General features: G+C 42.5%; 1 protein-coding gene across 14 annotated transcripts in view; it reads left to right on the top strand.

Moving 5' to 3' along the window:
• Positions 1-15934, top strand: part of GBF1 (golgi brefeldin A resistant guanine nucleotide exchange factor 1) — a 126518-nt gene that overhangs the window by 21898 nt on the left and 88686 nt on the right. For all 14 annotated transcript variants that reach the window (XM_040992222.1, XM_040992230.1, XM_040992229.1 and 11 more), the window contains exons 2-3: positions 918-1023; positions 2290-2356. In XM_040992222.1, the coding sequence (XP_040848156.1) occupies positions 928-1023; positions 2290-2356 (163 nt within the window). In that variant the 5' untranslated portion in view covers positions 918-927. The remainder of the gene's footprint in view (positions 1-917; positions 1024-2289; positions 2357-15934) is intronic.

Here is a 15934-nt window from a genome sequence, read left to right as displayed (position 1 = left end):
GGTGCCCGGGTTCAGCTTTGCTACTTGGTCTTTGTGGAGACGTGGGTGTAGTGCCAAGAGTGGGGTGACTTTGGACAAACCGTAACACATTGGAGCTGAATCCTTCCTTGCTACACACAACCAGACCACATGGTTCTGAGCAAAGAGGACTCCTAAATGTGTCTGGGGAGCCCCAGGTGTCACAGTACACGTTTCCGTTCTGCTTCAGCAGAAATCGCACAGAGCCATGCGACGTCTTCATCCAGGGCCTTTCTCATTTGAGGCCAATTTCTTTCGGTCAGTGCCCATGGTGGAGAGCCGATTAGAAAGGCAAAACCACCGTGAACACGTGACTTTCCTAGGCTACTGTGGTATGGAGGGCTGGCATTTGGGAGTCACAATAAGGCAGGTTGGATGCTATCATTCTCTAAAATCCAGTGACAGGCTGTAAAAATAATTTTTTTTCATTTGTAAAAGCGTGAGAATGCCGTATCGAGAATAAACCAGCACACACAGGAGACTCCAAAGGCTGGAAAAATATTTTTTTGAAATATTGTTTTACTGACCATAGGATGGAGTATCTGTTTTTTAGTATATATGTTTTAATCTCAATGTTGGATAACGTTCCAATTAGTCCGGGGAGGGACCAAGTCCCTTTTCCTGCTTGATCACGCACCCTCTGAATGTGTACTATGAGGACAATTCACAACATTCACCTGCTTAACTTTCACTTGCCAACTCCTGGGCTCCTCTGTGCACTAACGATCTTGTTTTGTTGCCGCTGTGGGTGCCACTTTGCTAAACTTTTATTTTACTTTAATCAAAGAGCACACACACTCAGCTGCCCACCCACCCCACCCTCCCTGATTTAAGCATGAGTATGCTCTGGAAAATCATATATTTACCAGACTTCTTTCTTAAATGCTTTTGTTTGCTAGGTTTGCCAGGATGGTGGATAAAAATATTTACATCATTCAAGGGGAGATTAACATTGTGGTTGGGGCCATCAAACGAAATGCCCGATGGAGCACCCATACACCACTGGTAAGTGGGGAATGGGCAGATAACCTGGTTAATGACATGTTGTAGAGGATCTGATACATGGTTAAAATAATCATCAAATTTTCAGTGATAATGAATAGCAGAACATTCAAGTTGCTTTTGATATAAAAGCCTGCTATTTTGTTCCAATCAGACTGTCTTTTTTTCCTCTGGGACCCAATAGATCATACCATTCTTTTAGATATTAAAAAAAATTAGCTCTTTATTTGAAAGGCAGAGTTAGAGAGAGGTCTCCCATCTGCTGGTTCCCTTCACAAATGGACAGGGCATGGTTAGGCCAAATTCAGTAGCCTCACACTCCAACCTGGTGTCCCACAGAGGTATCCAGAGCCTAAGTACTTGGGTCATCTTCCACTGCGTTTTTGGGCACGTGTCAGGGAGATGGATTGGAAGTGGAACACAGGAACTAGTGTTCGTATATGTTGCAAGTAGCAGCTTAATCTGTTGTGTGGCAACACCCTGACCTATATATATGTATTTTGTTTGCTTGTTTGTTTTTGTGGATAACCTAAGGTATTACATGCAACTTCTATAGTCTGCAAATATCATAGAAATTCCATATCTTCTGATTCCATATGGCTATATTTCATAGTTAAATTCATTTAAATTGATTTAGTTGTTGCCATATTATCTAGTATAGTGTGGTGATAGTTACTTTGGGGATTCAGCCAATCTTTCATATACAGAGAGCAGGCCACCTCTTGCCAGTTGGTTAAGTAAGAAATTTACCTCTTATAAAATTAGCCACTTTTTTTGCATATGCAGGTTTCAGGGTGTTTTTGATTTTTTTTTTCCATTCTATAGAACATTTTTTTGTTCGGTAATAAAAATAAGTTTGAAACTTCTAACATGGTGTGTTTGAAAATTTCTCATGTTTGTTATAAAAAATAAATTTATTTAGGAGTTAGGAATATCTTTGAAATGAATACATGTGATCACATAATGACTATGAAGTAGAAGAGGAGATAATACACACGTAGAGGACATGGCAAGCTTTGGTAGCTTGAGTTTCATAGTGATGGTGTAAGTTAGCACTTCATAATTCACTATGCTTGGTAAGTTCAGAGTATCTCTACGGAATAAGAGATGAAGGAACAGGAAAATATGCACCATGACTAATTCTCTTGTTGTCAGAAGAAAAATGTACTGGACTCTCTGGTGGATTCAGAGAAAAAGCCTTTGATCTATCCTTTATCTTCTTTTCGTTTGGCCAAATAATAACATTTTTTTAAACAATGTGTTCCCTAGGATGAAGAACGGGACCCTCTGCTGCATAGCTTCAGTCATCTCAAGGAGGTTCTAAACAGTATAGCAGGTAAGTCTCCATGTCTAGGCAGGAATCCTTAGCCTGGTGAAAAAAAGTGTATTTTATTTAGGGGTCAGCAAACTTTCTGTAAAAGACCATAGAGTAAGTATTTTAGGTTTTGTTAGCCACATACAACTGTGAAACTACTCAAAATTACCTTTATGTCTCAGAAGCAGCCATTGATAATTCATAAATAAATGTGCAACATATATTAGAAAAACTGTAAGCCAATTCTATGAATGTAGGTTTCTAGGCTCTGGTGTACTTCATTGCTTGGAGTCTTCCTGATCTTTGAGTCTTCATGTCCTAATGATAATAACTTTTTATATGCGTATGTTTAGAATTTCTAAGGGCAAATTGGCATTTATTATCTTACTGAACTTGTATACAGTGCTGTGTGGGAGGGATGGTGGGTATTGTCTCCTTTTCAGGAAAGAAGGTGAAGCCCAGAGATTTTTTAAAGTGATTCAGCTAAAGTTATGTTAGTTCTGAGAGGTGCAACATCAGAAGTAGAATTCAGGCCTCTGATACTCAATTTATGCTTTTTCTCTGTAAGTATTGCTTCTTCTATACACATGGTAGAGAGGTGCACCTGAAGTGTCTTATATGATATGTAGGTGTGGCACGGAAGGAAGGAAATCTCAGCACTTCAAAGGACACATATAGGGAAAGCTTGAGGCCTGTGTTCCTGTGTTGGCCGTTGTTCTCGCAGTGAATACCCATGGAAAGCATTCTGCCAGTGAAGAATTGCAGACCATAATTAAATAGTGTTTAGTAGTAGTCTAATTACACAAATAATAAGCAGAAATATTTCTTTCCTGCATGAGAAATATGGAAGGAGATCTAGAGAAAGAATTTTTTTTTACTTTCCTAAACATAAGCTGATGTTACCTCAAAATTTTCTACATGTTTTCATCAAAAGAGAAATTTCACTCCATTGAAAAATGTTAGTCACAAAGTGTCAAGACTAAAGGAGGTGATTTAATTATTGGTTGGTAGGCCTGATTTACTACTGGATGGCATGTTCCTATTTCATGGCCTGTTTCCTAAGTGACTTTACTGTTTATAGAACATTGGTTACTTGCATAGATTTTTAGAAATCATTTTATGAACAAAGCTTATATATTCCAAGTAGGAAGAATATCTAATGTGTGGATATTTACATTTCTTTTTGGTAGGCTAGGGTTCAGAAGACTAACTATGGATAAAAAGAAGATGAACACATTAATATGATTAGAAATTCTTGGTAACATTGTATATCCAGTTTAAGATTTTTGTTTTAAGTGGTGGGGAACACACCAAAGTGACCTGGATCACCTGAAATGGCCTTGTAGGCCTTTTGGACTCTGCCAACCTTGAAGAGCTGACATGATGCTGCTGTCTTGATGCGTTTCCTACCTGCCATCCCAGCGTAGATCCCCTTTCTGCTTTCCCCATCTTGACATAGCCCAAGACTTTAGCTCAGAGACCATTTTTGTGGTGAGTGATCCAGAGTAAGCCTGGGGGTTTCTACACCATTGGATGTCTAATGCCTAATTTTCTTGGTTCTTTGGGTTAGGAATCCAGACAGATTATTTGCTGCTTGGAACTGATAAGATCAGAATGTACTGAGACAATATATTCTGTGGTACAATGAACATAGCTGAGTTGCCAAGCTTTTCCCTGGAAAATGGGAAAGGTAGTGTTTTTAAGACCAACAGCTTTGGCAGATGTTAAAGTGGTTCTCAGTAAGGTTGCCCCATTATTTTTGGCTTTTAGCAGCATACTTTCCTGAGAAAGTGGGCCCCAAGTAGAGCATGTCATGGTCTTCAGATTGTTTCTGACCCCCCACATAGTGCTGGCTACCAGGAGTCACTCCTGTATCAGCTGCCCCTGTGGTCCTGGACTCTGAAATCCATGACCAATTTTTTGTTTCTTTTACTGAAACATATTTATGATTGGCAGTGTCAGGAGGACTGCTTTCCTAGAAGCCTGTTATTGGTAGGAAGCTGGGAAAGGGCTTTGAACTTGGAGAAACTGAAGCAACCCTGTCTGGGTTACATGGCTAGCTAAAATATAACATTAGATTGGAGCAGAAATGGCAGGAATTCTAGGGCATTCACTTACTGTAACTTATGAAGCTGACTTAGGTTTGGTCCTTTTTTGGCAAAGGTTTTCTGTTTGCACTTTACTAGTCTACCTGCTGGCTTTGTTGATATGGATATCGCAGTTGAAAATGGCTGGTTCGTCAGTAAATCAAAGTGATTTTTTTTCTTATAAATAGTGTGAACTCTTTTCTGTGTGTATATATTACTTACTCTTCCAGAAATGTTGTGTGATCATGTTGAAGGACATATATCCATTATCTCCACTTAGACCCAGTAAGTGTGTCTTTGGACCACATTTGTAGTCAGTCTGCCTAAACTTCCATGATGACTCAGTATCATTTGCAGGTATAGTAAGCCCATTTTGGATATTTATATTAAAGAAATATTCAGGTGTTATAATTTGTGGGTCATACAAAATTAACAACTTAAAAATTAGGCTGCTGGCCCGGCGTGGTAGCCTAGCAGCTAAAGTCCTCACCTTAAATGTGCCGGGATCCCCTATGGGCACCAGTTCTAATCCTGGTGGCCCCGCTCTTATCCAGCTCTCCGCTTGTGGCTGGGAAAGCGGTGGAACGGCCCAAAGCCTTGGGACCCTGTACCCGCATGAGAGACCTGGAAAAGACTCTGGGTTCCTGGCTTTGGAGTTCTGACCGTGTGGACCCTTGGGGAGTGAATCATTGGACAGAAGATTTTTCTCTCTGTCTCCTACTCTCTGTATATCTGACTTTCCAATAAAAATAAATAAATCTTAAAAAAAAAATTGGGCTGCTGGGGTCAGTATTAGTGGCTTAGCAAGTTAAGCTGTTACCTGTGTTGTTGGTATGCCATATGAGCAGTGGTTTGAGTCCTGGTTGCTCCACTTCTGACTCAGCTCCCTGCTGATGTTCCTGTACTTCTCTTCATGGTTGGAGTTCTGAGATCAGCAGTTCATTCAGTTGGAGGGATCCCCAAAGAAACTTTGTCTGAGGTGATCCCAGACCTGATTGTTGTGTGTGCGTGACAATACAGGGTCCAGCACAGTCCGTTGCCCCAATCAGCTTTTGCACATGATGGTGGTTGCAATTGCTGGGTCAGTTCTGTTTCCAGCCCTGTCTTCCACATGAATCAATGGGTGTTGCAGTCCAGTCTGATTCTACCCACTTCATATGTGGCCCTCACACAAACCACTGGGAGTTGCAGCCTAGTCAGAGTGACCCACAATAACCCCCACCAGACCTGCCCCCTGCCCTGGTTCCCATGCTTGCCAGTATGTACAGTAGACTTGTCCAGTCTGTCCCACATCCCATTCAGCTTTCCTACATGTAATGGGCATTGAAGCCTAGTTCATCCCAACTAGCTGCGCTACCCAGTCAACACACATACTGGTGGATGCCATTTTGTCTGGCCACCTCTGTCCCAGTCCTGGTTTTCATGCTATGCAGTGAGAGTGGTAATCCAAGTGGGAGGTGCGGTTTATTTAAATTTTTTGGAGAGGCAGATTTACAGAGAGAAAGGGTTTCCATCTGCTGATTTACTCCCTAAATAGCTGCAACAGCTGGAGCTGAGCTGACCTGAAGCTAGGAGCCAGGGGCTGCTTCTAGGTCTCCCACATAGGGGCAGGGTCTGAAGGCTTTGGGCTATCCATCCTCTACTATCCCACGATACAAGCAGGGAGCTGGATAGGAAGTGGAGCATCTGGGACATGAACTGGTGCCAATATGGGATCCCGGCTCATGCACAGCAAGGACTTAGCCACTAGGCTATTACGCTGAACCTAGTAATATTTTTTTAAGAATTTGGCTTGCTAAAATTTTTTGAATTTTGATTCCCACCTGAGTTTGCTTTGGCAAGGTTTAACCAAATGATTTTGTGTCTTAGATGACCTATGGGCCAGACATTCCCCACCCCTGATTAGAACAATAGATTAATCATGCTAAATCTGAAGAGAGGGTTACACGTGGAAGAAAAAGGATACCCGAGAGTGAAGTTTGGGTATTATGTTTGAGTCAAGCTTTAACTTGTTGGGATTGGACTACTCTACTTATTTGGTCTTCAAGTCTTCTCTGGAATCCTGCTACGAGATCATTCTAAAGGAGTTAAAGCAGATGCAGGTTTGCCAGGTTCTGAGATGGGAAATGGGAATGACTGCTGTTGGGTACAGAGTTTCTTTTGGGGGGGTCATAAAAATGTTTTGGAATTAGGTAGTAATGAAGATTGCACGACTCTGAACCTACAAGAAACCACTGAATTGTATAGCTTGATATAAACTTTATGATTATGATTGTATCCGTTTTTAAGACTATGCAGCAGAGGCTTCAGAAGTGATGGGTTTGCTTGTTTCTCAGGATTTGGAGTCATGGAGGAAGGCCCTGGCTGGTTTTGCTACTGGGCATGGACCCATTGCCCAGCACCGGCAGCAGAAGGCTCTAAACAGTGTCTTAGTCCAGTTTGTTCTTTTATGTCTCTCTCATTAACTCAAGGAAGCACATGGCTTTTATATTTAAATTTATTCAAGCTGTAATCTTTGACATTTGAGTTAGCTTTTAGTACAGTTTTGCATTTATAGTAATATATATTATGTATTTTCTCTATCCCCAAAGAATCCATTTTAATCTTTTCCGGATGCAAATTTCAGGCTGTCTTGTCCCATCTCCCCTCTCTGGCTCTCTTTCCCCTCCCCCCATGGAGTGTGTTTGATCAGGTGTGGCATGAATATCCACTGTCAAGCTGCGCCCTTTATATTAGTCAATATTATCCTTTTCACCCCTCCCTGTCTGTCTGCCCCTTTGGGCTTTCCCAGTTGATTTATAATTTTGGAATTCTCATCGGAGTCTGTAATACAGTTTGTTCATTATTTAACCAAAACCTGTTTAATGAGCAGAGAGAGGCAATGTAAATGTTAAGCATGTTGCAGTGCTGTACCTTTGTGCTTCTCAAAGCTGGAGGGTAGTTAACTCTGTGCTGCCCGCAGGGCTGGGGTGTCCTGGCCTTAGGGGCAAGAGGGCCAGGGTCTCTTCTGTATACCTGCCAAGGCCTGCCATGGGCTTGGATTCCAAAGACAGAATTCCATTTATCATTCCAGTCATCTGTGGGATTCTAACATGCTGGAGTCATCTTCAGTCCCACAGCTAGACCCTGTGGTAAGAACAGTGGCATAGGATGGGGCCATGGACATAAAAGTGAAATATCAAGATATTTAATTTTCGTTTTAGGTTTCATAAAAGTAGACAGTTTAAAAACTTATTTCTACTAGTCTTTGGTCTCTTTCTTTGTGGACCAGATTAATCCTTGCAAGCCATGGTACTCTTTACCCACCATAGCTTTCTGGAAAGAATTCTCCAGCAGTTGTAATGGTCATTTGCCTCTTGGGCTGCTTTTGTCCTTAGTTTTTAAGTTTAGATCATTAAAAAGAAATTCTTCCCAGAAAGTTTTTGAAGAAAGAGAGGAACAGTCTAAAAGTATCCCAGCTGTGACTTCGGGGACAGGGTTTGATGACTACTCCTTGGGGGGATATACATATCCTGTGTTTGTGTGTGGGGAGTGACAGTTAAATTTGCCTTTAGTGACTTAGTTCTAGCACTTTTTTTGTTCAGAGGACCTAGTGTGGTCATTTTGATTAATTGAATTGAGGGTGCTTGATGTAAAAGTAATGTGGCCTTGAGGTCCAGTATAAATGCATGCATTAATATGGAATTGCTCTTGTGTCCTGAACCTTTTATTTATGCCACTCTCCTTGGAATTCCTCTGGGCATAGGGTTCTGAATTGCTTCTACTCAGTATTTGTTGAGTATCTACTATATACCAGGTATTTTCCTTTCCACAGGCACATAGGCATCAGGTCTGTTATAACAAATGAACAAAAACCAGCCAAACTTCCACCTTTAGAGCCACTGATTTTCTTTTTTTTTTTTTTTTTTTGTTTTGTTTTTTAAAATGCAACGTCTTGCTGTCCTTTTATTTCAAATTCTGGTTTCATGTTTTTTTTTTTTTTATTAATAAAATTAATTTTGACATTCTTCACATACTTAGTTAGAGTAAGAAGGTTCAAGGGCTACAGGAAAGTGGATAATACTAGTATGTTTTCCATATTGTTACCTTCATGTTAAAAAAGGGGGGTATTAAGGGAGAAGGCCCACCCAATTTCCCACCCTCCCCAAGTCCCGGGTGTAGGGCATGCTCTGAGGTTCTTCCTCGAGTGGTTTTGATATTGCAACAGTTATGAATCGCTGTCAATCTTGCCACTCCAAGCACTATGAGGTCTTTGAAAAATCCACTGATTCACATAGTCCATCATAGCTGAGATGGTTGGTTGACCTGTTCTGTCTTCTCTCTTTTCTTCGTTAGGGTTCTGAGTCCAGCATTTAGATTAGGAAGATCTCCAAAGAAACTTCTTGTATGTGCTAACAAGTACAGGGCCAGGCACCGTCCATCGCTCCAATCAGCTGGTGGTTGTAATTGCTGGGTTGGTTCTGTTTTCACTCCCGACTTCCACTGGAACCAATGGGTGTTGCGGTCCAGCCTGGTTCTGCCCCGCACATATTTGGCCCTCACCTAAACCAGTGGGAGCTGCAGCCTAGTTGGAGCGACCCACAATAACCCCCACCAGGACCGCCCCTACCCTGGTTTGCCAGTAAGTGTAGCAGTAATCCAGTCTGTCCCACACCCCATTCCACCCCAGCCACTGTTTAGTTTTATGTCCTCCCGTGGAAGTGGTAACCCAAGAGGGATGAGCCCACTATTACCCTCCCAGGCCTCTCCCACTCCCAGATTCCAGTTACTGCTGCCCAACTAAACCTCGCCCACTTTAATTCTGTTTGCACCAGTAGGAATAATCAGCCCAGCTCGGCTTTTCCCTGATCTAGTCCACATGAGGCACGCAGGTGTGGTAGCTCTGCCTAGTCTGGTCTGCCCCCATCCCAGCCCATGCTCTCCTGCGGAAGTAGCTATCCTGCAAAGGAACCCTCCCTTATTCCCCTGCTGGCTCTGCCTACTTCCTTTCTTGTTCTCAGGCTGGTTGGACGCTGCGGTCCCCTCTGGTACAGGCAACCTCACCTCGGCATTCCATATTGTGCACTAGTCTTTGTTGCGACCGAACCTGGGTCAACCCACACTGGTGCCTGGATTTGCCAGTGGATGACGTGGACAGATTCAGCCTGGTCTTGCCCCCACGTCTGCCAAGTGTATGCCAGTGGGTAGCTTTCCATGGCCTTTTCTGGGCTGTTTCCTATCATGTTTCTTGCGCTGACCTGTCGGGTCTGTGTCCTGCCAGAGGAGTTGCCCAGGCTCCTCCATCAGAACCTCTCCCAATGCCAGGTTACACGCTTACCAGTGGGTCCATGAGCCAACCATACTCAGTCCACCTCCTGTCATAGCAGGAACTGGAGCCACTGATTTTCTAACAGTAATGTCTCTAGCTGACCATTCTAAAGCTAAATTTTGTAGCCTCTATTCTGTGCCATATGGTACCTGTTTCTTTAATTTTCATTTTAAATTTTAATTTGATGTTTTACTTTGGGTTGGGTTGGTTAAGTGCCAGGAGACAGGAGCTTTTTCTGAGTTTCACACATGGTATGAGTACTTGGGCCATCTTTCGTTGCCTTTCCCAGGCCATTAGTAGGGAGCTGGATTGAAATGCTGAACACAAACCAGTGCCAGTGTGGGATGTCAGCACTGCAGGCAGCGGTTTTGCCTCTTGTGCCACAATGTACCCTCTCCTTTTTTTTTTGTAAAGGCCTATTTTTATTTATTTAAAAGCCAGAACAGAGGGAGAGACACAGAAATTAATTTTTTTCAATTTTACTTTTTATTTGAAAAGCAGAGTTAAGGGAGAGAAGGAGAGACAGAGATCTTCCATTCACTGGTTCACTCCACAATGGCTACACCAGTTGGGCTGAGCTGGTTCAAAGCCAGGAGCCATGAGAGTCTTCTGGGTCTCTTATTTGTATGCAGGAGTCCAAGATCTTGGCCATCCTCTGCTGCTTTCTCAGGCTGTTAGCACGGAGCTAGATTGAAAAAGTGAGGCAGCCTCGACTCAAACTAGCATCCCTGGCACTACAGGTGGTGGCTTGGTTTGCTGTGCCACAGTGCTGGCCCAGGGAGAGAGAGAAAGTCTTCCATCTGGTGGTTCATTCTCTTAATGGCCACAGTGGCTGTGACTTGGCTAGGAGCCTGGAATTCCAATCTCACTGAGCCATGTGGGTGGCAGAAGTCCAAGTACTTGGGCCATTCTCCACTGCTGTCTTAGGCACATTAGCAGGGAACTAAATTGGAAGTAGAACATCTGGGACTTGAATCACCCCTCTGATATTATGAAATACTGGTGTTACAGGAAGTGACTTAATCCACTGTGCCACACATTGACCCCTATATTATCCCCACTAATCATGGGGTGGATCACACTGAGAACCACTTGCTGTTGCCTCTTAAAACATTTATTTATGTATGTATTTACTTATAGAGATAGGGCAAAAGAGAAAAAAAGAAATTGAGATTCTGTCCCTTGGTTCACTCCTTGTATGCCTGCTGTTATGGGCCTGGAGCTGGGAAATGGGAACTTAATCCCATATAAGTCATAGGAACTCAACTGCTTAAGCAATCACCATTGCCTCCCAGGGTCTGCATTAGCAGGAAGCTAGATCAGGTGCTGGAGCAGAGTGTAAAATACAGGAACTTGGATGTGGGATGTGGACATCTGAACGGGTATTTTTTTTTTTTTAAGATTTATTTTTATTGGAAAGGCAGATTTACAGAGAGGAGAGACAGGGAAAGTTCTTCCATCTGCTGGTTTACTCCACAAATAGACACTATGGCTAGAGCTTAACTTATCAGAAGCCAAGAGCTGGGAGCTTCTCCCATGTCGGTGCAGGACCCAGGCCTTCCTCCACTCCTTTCTCAGGCTGTAAGCAGAGAGCTGGATGGGAAATGAAGCAGCCAGAATACGAACTGGCACCCTTATGGGATCTTGGTGTTTGCAAGGGGAGGATTAGGCAATTGAGCCATCACACCAGGCCTCCTGTCATATTTTTTTTTTAAGATTTATTAATTTTTATTGTAAAGTTAGATATACAGAGAAGAGACAGAGAGGAAGATCTTCTGTCCGGTGATTCACTCCCCAAGTGACTGCAACAGCTGGTGCTGTGCTGATCCAAAGCAGGAGCCAGGCACTTCCTCCAGGTCTCCCATGTGGGTGCAGGGTTCTAAGGTTTTGGGCTGTCCTCAACTGCTTTCCCAGGCCACAAGTAGGGAGCTGGATGGGAAGCAGGGCTGCCAGGATTAGAACTCGCGCCCATATGGGATCCCAGCACGTTCAAGGCAAGGATTTCAGCCGCTAGACCATCTTTCTGGGACCCTAACTGTCATCTTAACTGCTAGGTGAAATGGCCACTTCTGACATCTTTTCTTATTTTTACTTTTTCTTTGTATAATAAACAAGCCTAGATTTGAGCAAAATGATAGCTTTTTTGTTTGCTTACTTGACTTTTCATCTGACGGCGTTATGGCCAGATTTTAGATAGTCCCACAGTATTGCTAAGTTGCAATTCTGAAGGATAGGATATCTTAATTGGTATTAATTAATAAAGCTTTATTTTTTTTTCTGTAAGAATGACAAAGTGTGCGAGGGAGAGAGGAAGAGAAAGAGATGCTTGGGCTGTCGTCAGCTGACTTCCAAGGCACATTGGCTGGATCAGAAGTGCAGTAAGCCAGGACTTGAACCAGATCTTCAGCATGGGATATAGACATTCTAAGAGGTGTCTTAACTCAATGGGCCACAATACTGGGCTTACTGGGATAGCAAGATAAAGTGTGCTTGAGTTTAAGAGGGAGAAGCAGGTGCCAGGAGAAAGTGGCTGTGTCAGGAGTTTATCTAAATATAGCTTATCCTGGACAAACACACCTGTAGAGTCCTGACTATCTCAAGCTGTGTGAATTCTGAGTCTGAGTTAGGAGATTTGAATCCACCTAGCCCCCAGAGATTTACAAAGAACATTTAAACAGTGTCTGGAAGTCAATCTGAGAAGAACTGTGACTTAACACTTGTTTGGCCTAGGCCTCAGAAATAACTGCCTATCTAGAAATGAAACTATTCAGTGATGCCTCATACTTTAAGTGTAATCAGTTTTATTTGGAAGATGGAGCAATATAAAGGAAAGTGATTTTTAGCAGTCATTGTCAGAAAAAAATTAAGAATATAGTATATGAAAGAAAATTGCTAGTGTTGTCATCTTTCATGACAGCCTCAGGGATCCATATTTTGGGAAGTGGTAGAGTAAGTAATGTGTCATTAATTAACAGAGCATTGAGCGAATCATTTATTTTGTCTCACTTGTGAATTGTTTACAAGTCCTAACTAAGTAGAGACCAGAAAGAACCATGTATAGTAAAATTTGGCAGACATTCCTTATAAAGAGCTAAGTGTTGTGAAAGCATTTAGTTTAGTGGTTAAGATATGCTACTTGCGCCATCAGCCTGCATTGGAGTGCCTGTGTTCAGATTCCAGTTGTATTCCCAAGTCCCACTTCTGCTAACACTCTCTTCATTTGGTAATTCTAAACCAAGAAGTTCTTCCAAACATTTTTCTGAGCATGAGAGTAGAAAATGATGATACTTTAAGAAATGGTTCTGCATATTCCAGTTTTTTATTGACCAGCTCTTCCCTTCTCTTTCTGTATTGCCCAGTCATACCCAGAACTAGGCTACTGGCTGGTGGGAGGGCACGTGTTCCACTACATGTGTCAGAAAAGGGGATGTGAAAAAAGAGGAAAGGGCATTCTTAATAGCTTAGCTTTAAAAAACAGAGGCAAAGGAATATTATTTCTTTCTGGCCGAGGTTAGGGAACTAAGTGTGGTCTGTGATAAGTGTCGTTGCTCTCATTGTCTGTCATCCTGGACACAGACACCTCTCGATACTTGAAACATTTCTGGGTAGATGTCCAACTTGTTCTGTTAGCAACCACATGAGTAAAAACAGGGAAAGCCAGCTGCTGTTTTGTTCTTAACAATGATTCAGACAGATTCCCTTTATTTTCCACTCACTAAAATTCAGAGAAATGCCAAACAGGTTTCAGAAGTCAAATGCTTGAAATTCGTTAGGAGAGATAGTGGAGTTTGTCTCAGCCTTGCATCTGTCTAATTAATTGTCTGTGCTTATAGATGCTAGGTGATCACCTCAGTTTCCAAAGTGATACTGTGTATTTGTTTGGAAAGGGTTCCCCCCTCTTCCCCCGTCCTGGAACCCATTAGATTATACAGATAGAACAAAATGGACGTTAAATCTTTGTAGATCAGATCACCTTATTAATAAAGGGTGTGACTACCTTAAGTTCTGAATTTTGCTTTAGGAAAACTAGAAGAGCAAATATTCCTTACCACTTTCGGGGCCTTGCTTCTTTCCTTTGTTCCTTGGAGATCTAAAGGACTTAGATGGACAAGCACTCCTGGCTGCTGTTGGCTGGCTTCTCATTGCACGTCTCTTCAGAAATACCAGCCTTCTGTTACCATTGTAGGTCAAGTTGTGAAGGGCTCCCACATGTGCACAGATCATAACTGACCTTTCCTTGTTCCACGCTTATTGAGCAATTACTTGCTGGTTGGTGGAACTCATGTTGTTGCCTTGAGCTTCTGGCGCAGTGTGAAGTAGGACTATCCAGGAAGTGACCTGATAGACTGCACATCAGAGGGCAATAAATTGGCATGCGATTTGGTGGAAAGGCAGGGCCAGATGTACTGTGGGAGCAAGAGTGTTTCTGTAGTCAACCATACAGCCTGCTTCCAGGTGTCCTGGAAAGTAGCTTGGGAACCAGAGGTGAAGGGTGGCTGGGAACATGAATCAGGAAGGAAAATGATCAAAAGGACTTCACTCTTACCTGGGATTGGCCCTAAACTGGGAAAATCCTTTTAAATTAGAGGGACAAATGACATTTCCCTGACACTGGTGGGATCTTTTCCACTGATCATTTTTTTATTTTCCAGTAAAGTCAGTTATTAATTGGTAGAAAAAAATACAAAATTGGGGAAGCTTGACCAGGAATTGTGGAGCAACATAGCCTGGTCTACTGCTGGTTAAGCTGCTGCTTGTGACACGGGCATCCAATATCTGAAGAGCAGTTCGAGTCCTGGCTGCTCTTCTTCCCTGCTTTAGCTGAGCAGTGGAATGGCACAAATCCTGGTGACCCAGGTAGAGTTCTGTGATCCTGGATTTGGCTTGGCAGCTGTTTGGTGGAAGATCTCTTTTTCTCTCAATCTTAATTTTTGCCTTTCAAATCAATATAATAAAATTTTTAAAGAGATGACCTATTCCACGTGAGTTTTGTGTTTGTCAAGGCTCGTATTCTCTTTGGACAAGCAACAGATTTAAGAAAACTGGCACCAAATTGGTTAAGTAAAAGTAGAACAGAAGTATTATGACTGTCTTACTGTAGGTTGCAAATGGCAGTTCTTAGGCTTCAAATGCTTTCCTTCTCTTTCTTTTTTGAAAAACAATCAAATAAAAGGAAGGGAAGGAGGAGGGTTGGGGGGTGGGACTAAGATAAGGATGTGGGCAAAGTGGGAGGTATCACAATGCTCACGATTGTATTGTGAAATACATGAAATTTGTTCACCTTGTATAAATAAAATAATTAAGATGTATTTAATTCAAAAACAGGGTTGTAGAGATGGAGAAAAATAACTCTTCCATCCAGAGGTTCACTCCCAAATTTTGGACTGCTTTCTTATTTAGATATTTTTTTTTTTTTGAAAGGCAGATTCTTTTTTTCACAGAGGAAAGAGAGAGAGAAGTCTTCCATCTGCTGGTTCACTTCCCAGTGGTAACAATGAACTGGAACTTAAGCTGGGAGCCAGGAGCCTCTTCCAGTTCTCCCATGCAGGTGTAGGGTCCCAAGGCTTTGGGCCATCCTCCACTACTTAGAAAGAAAGAAAGAAGGAAAGAGAGAAAGAGAGAAAGAGAGAAAAGAAGAAAAATAAGTAAGTAAGTAGTGGAGGATGGCCCAAAGCCTTGGGACCCTGCAGATGGAAGACCTGGATGGAAAGCAGGGCCAATGGGACACGAACTAGCACCCATATGGGATCCTGGCATGTGCAAGGCAAGGACTTTAGCCACTATGCTACTGTGGTGGGCCCTTGAAAGGCAAATTTTACAGAGAGAGGTCTTCCATCTGCTGGTTCACTCCCCAGATGACTGCAACAGCTGGAGCTGAGCCAATCCAAAGACAAGATCTTCTCCCAGGTCTCCCTCGTGGATGCTAGGTCCCAAGGTCTTGGGCTACCTCTTGCTGCTTTCCCAGCCCATAAACAGCGAGCTGGATGGGAAGCTGAGCAGCCAGGACACAAACAGGCACATATATGGGATTCTGGCACTTGCAGGTGTAGAATTAGTTTGCTAAGCCACCACACTAACCCTTTTTTTCCCCCATTTAAAAAAAAAAGTTCAAATATACTGAATATTGTAAAAATCTATATGAGCACCCATATTACACACTTACAATCAAAATTATTAACATGTTGGAATACTTTATCTGTGAAT

The sequence above is a fragment of the Ochotona curzoniae genome, unplaced genomic scaffold, assembly GCF_017591425.1.
Source record: "Ochotona curzoniae isolate NIBS_2020 unplaced genomic scaffold, NIBS_Ocur_1.0 contig_66, whole genome shotgun sequence".
Taxonomy (NCBI): Eukaryota; Metazoa; Chordata; class Mammalia; order Lagomorpha; family Ochotonidae; genus Ochotona; species Ochotona curzoniae.
This window is presented reverse-complemented; position numbering and strand designations above follow the sequence as displayed.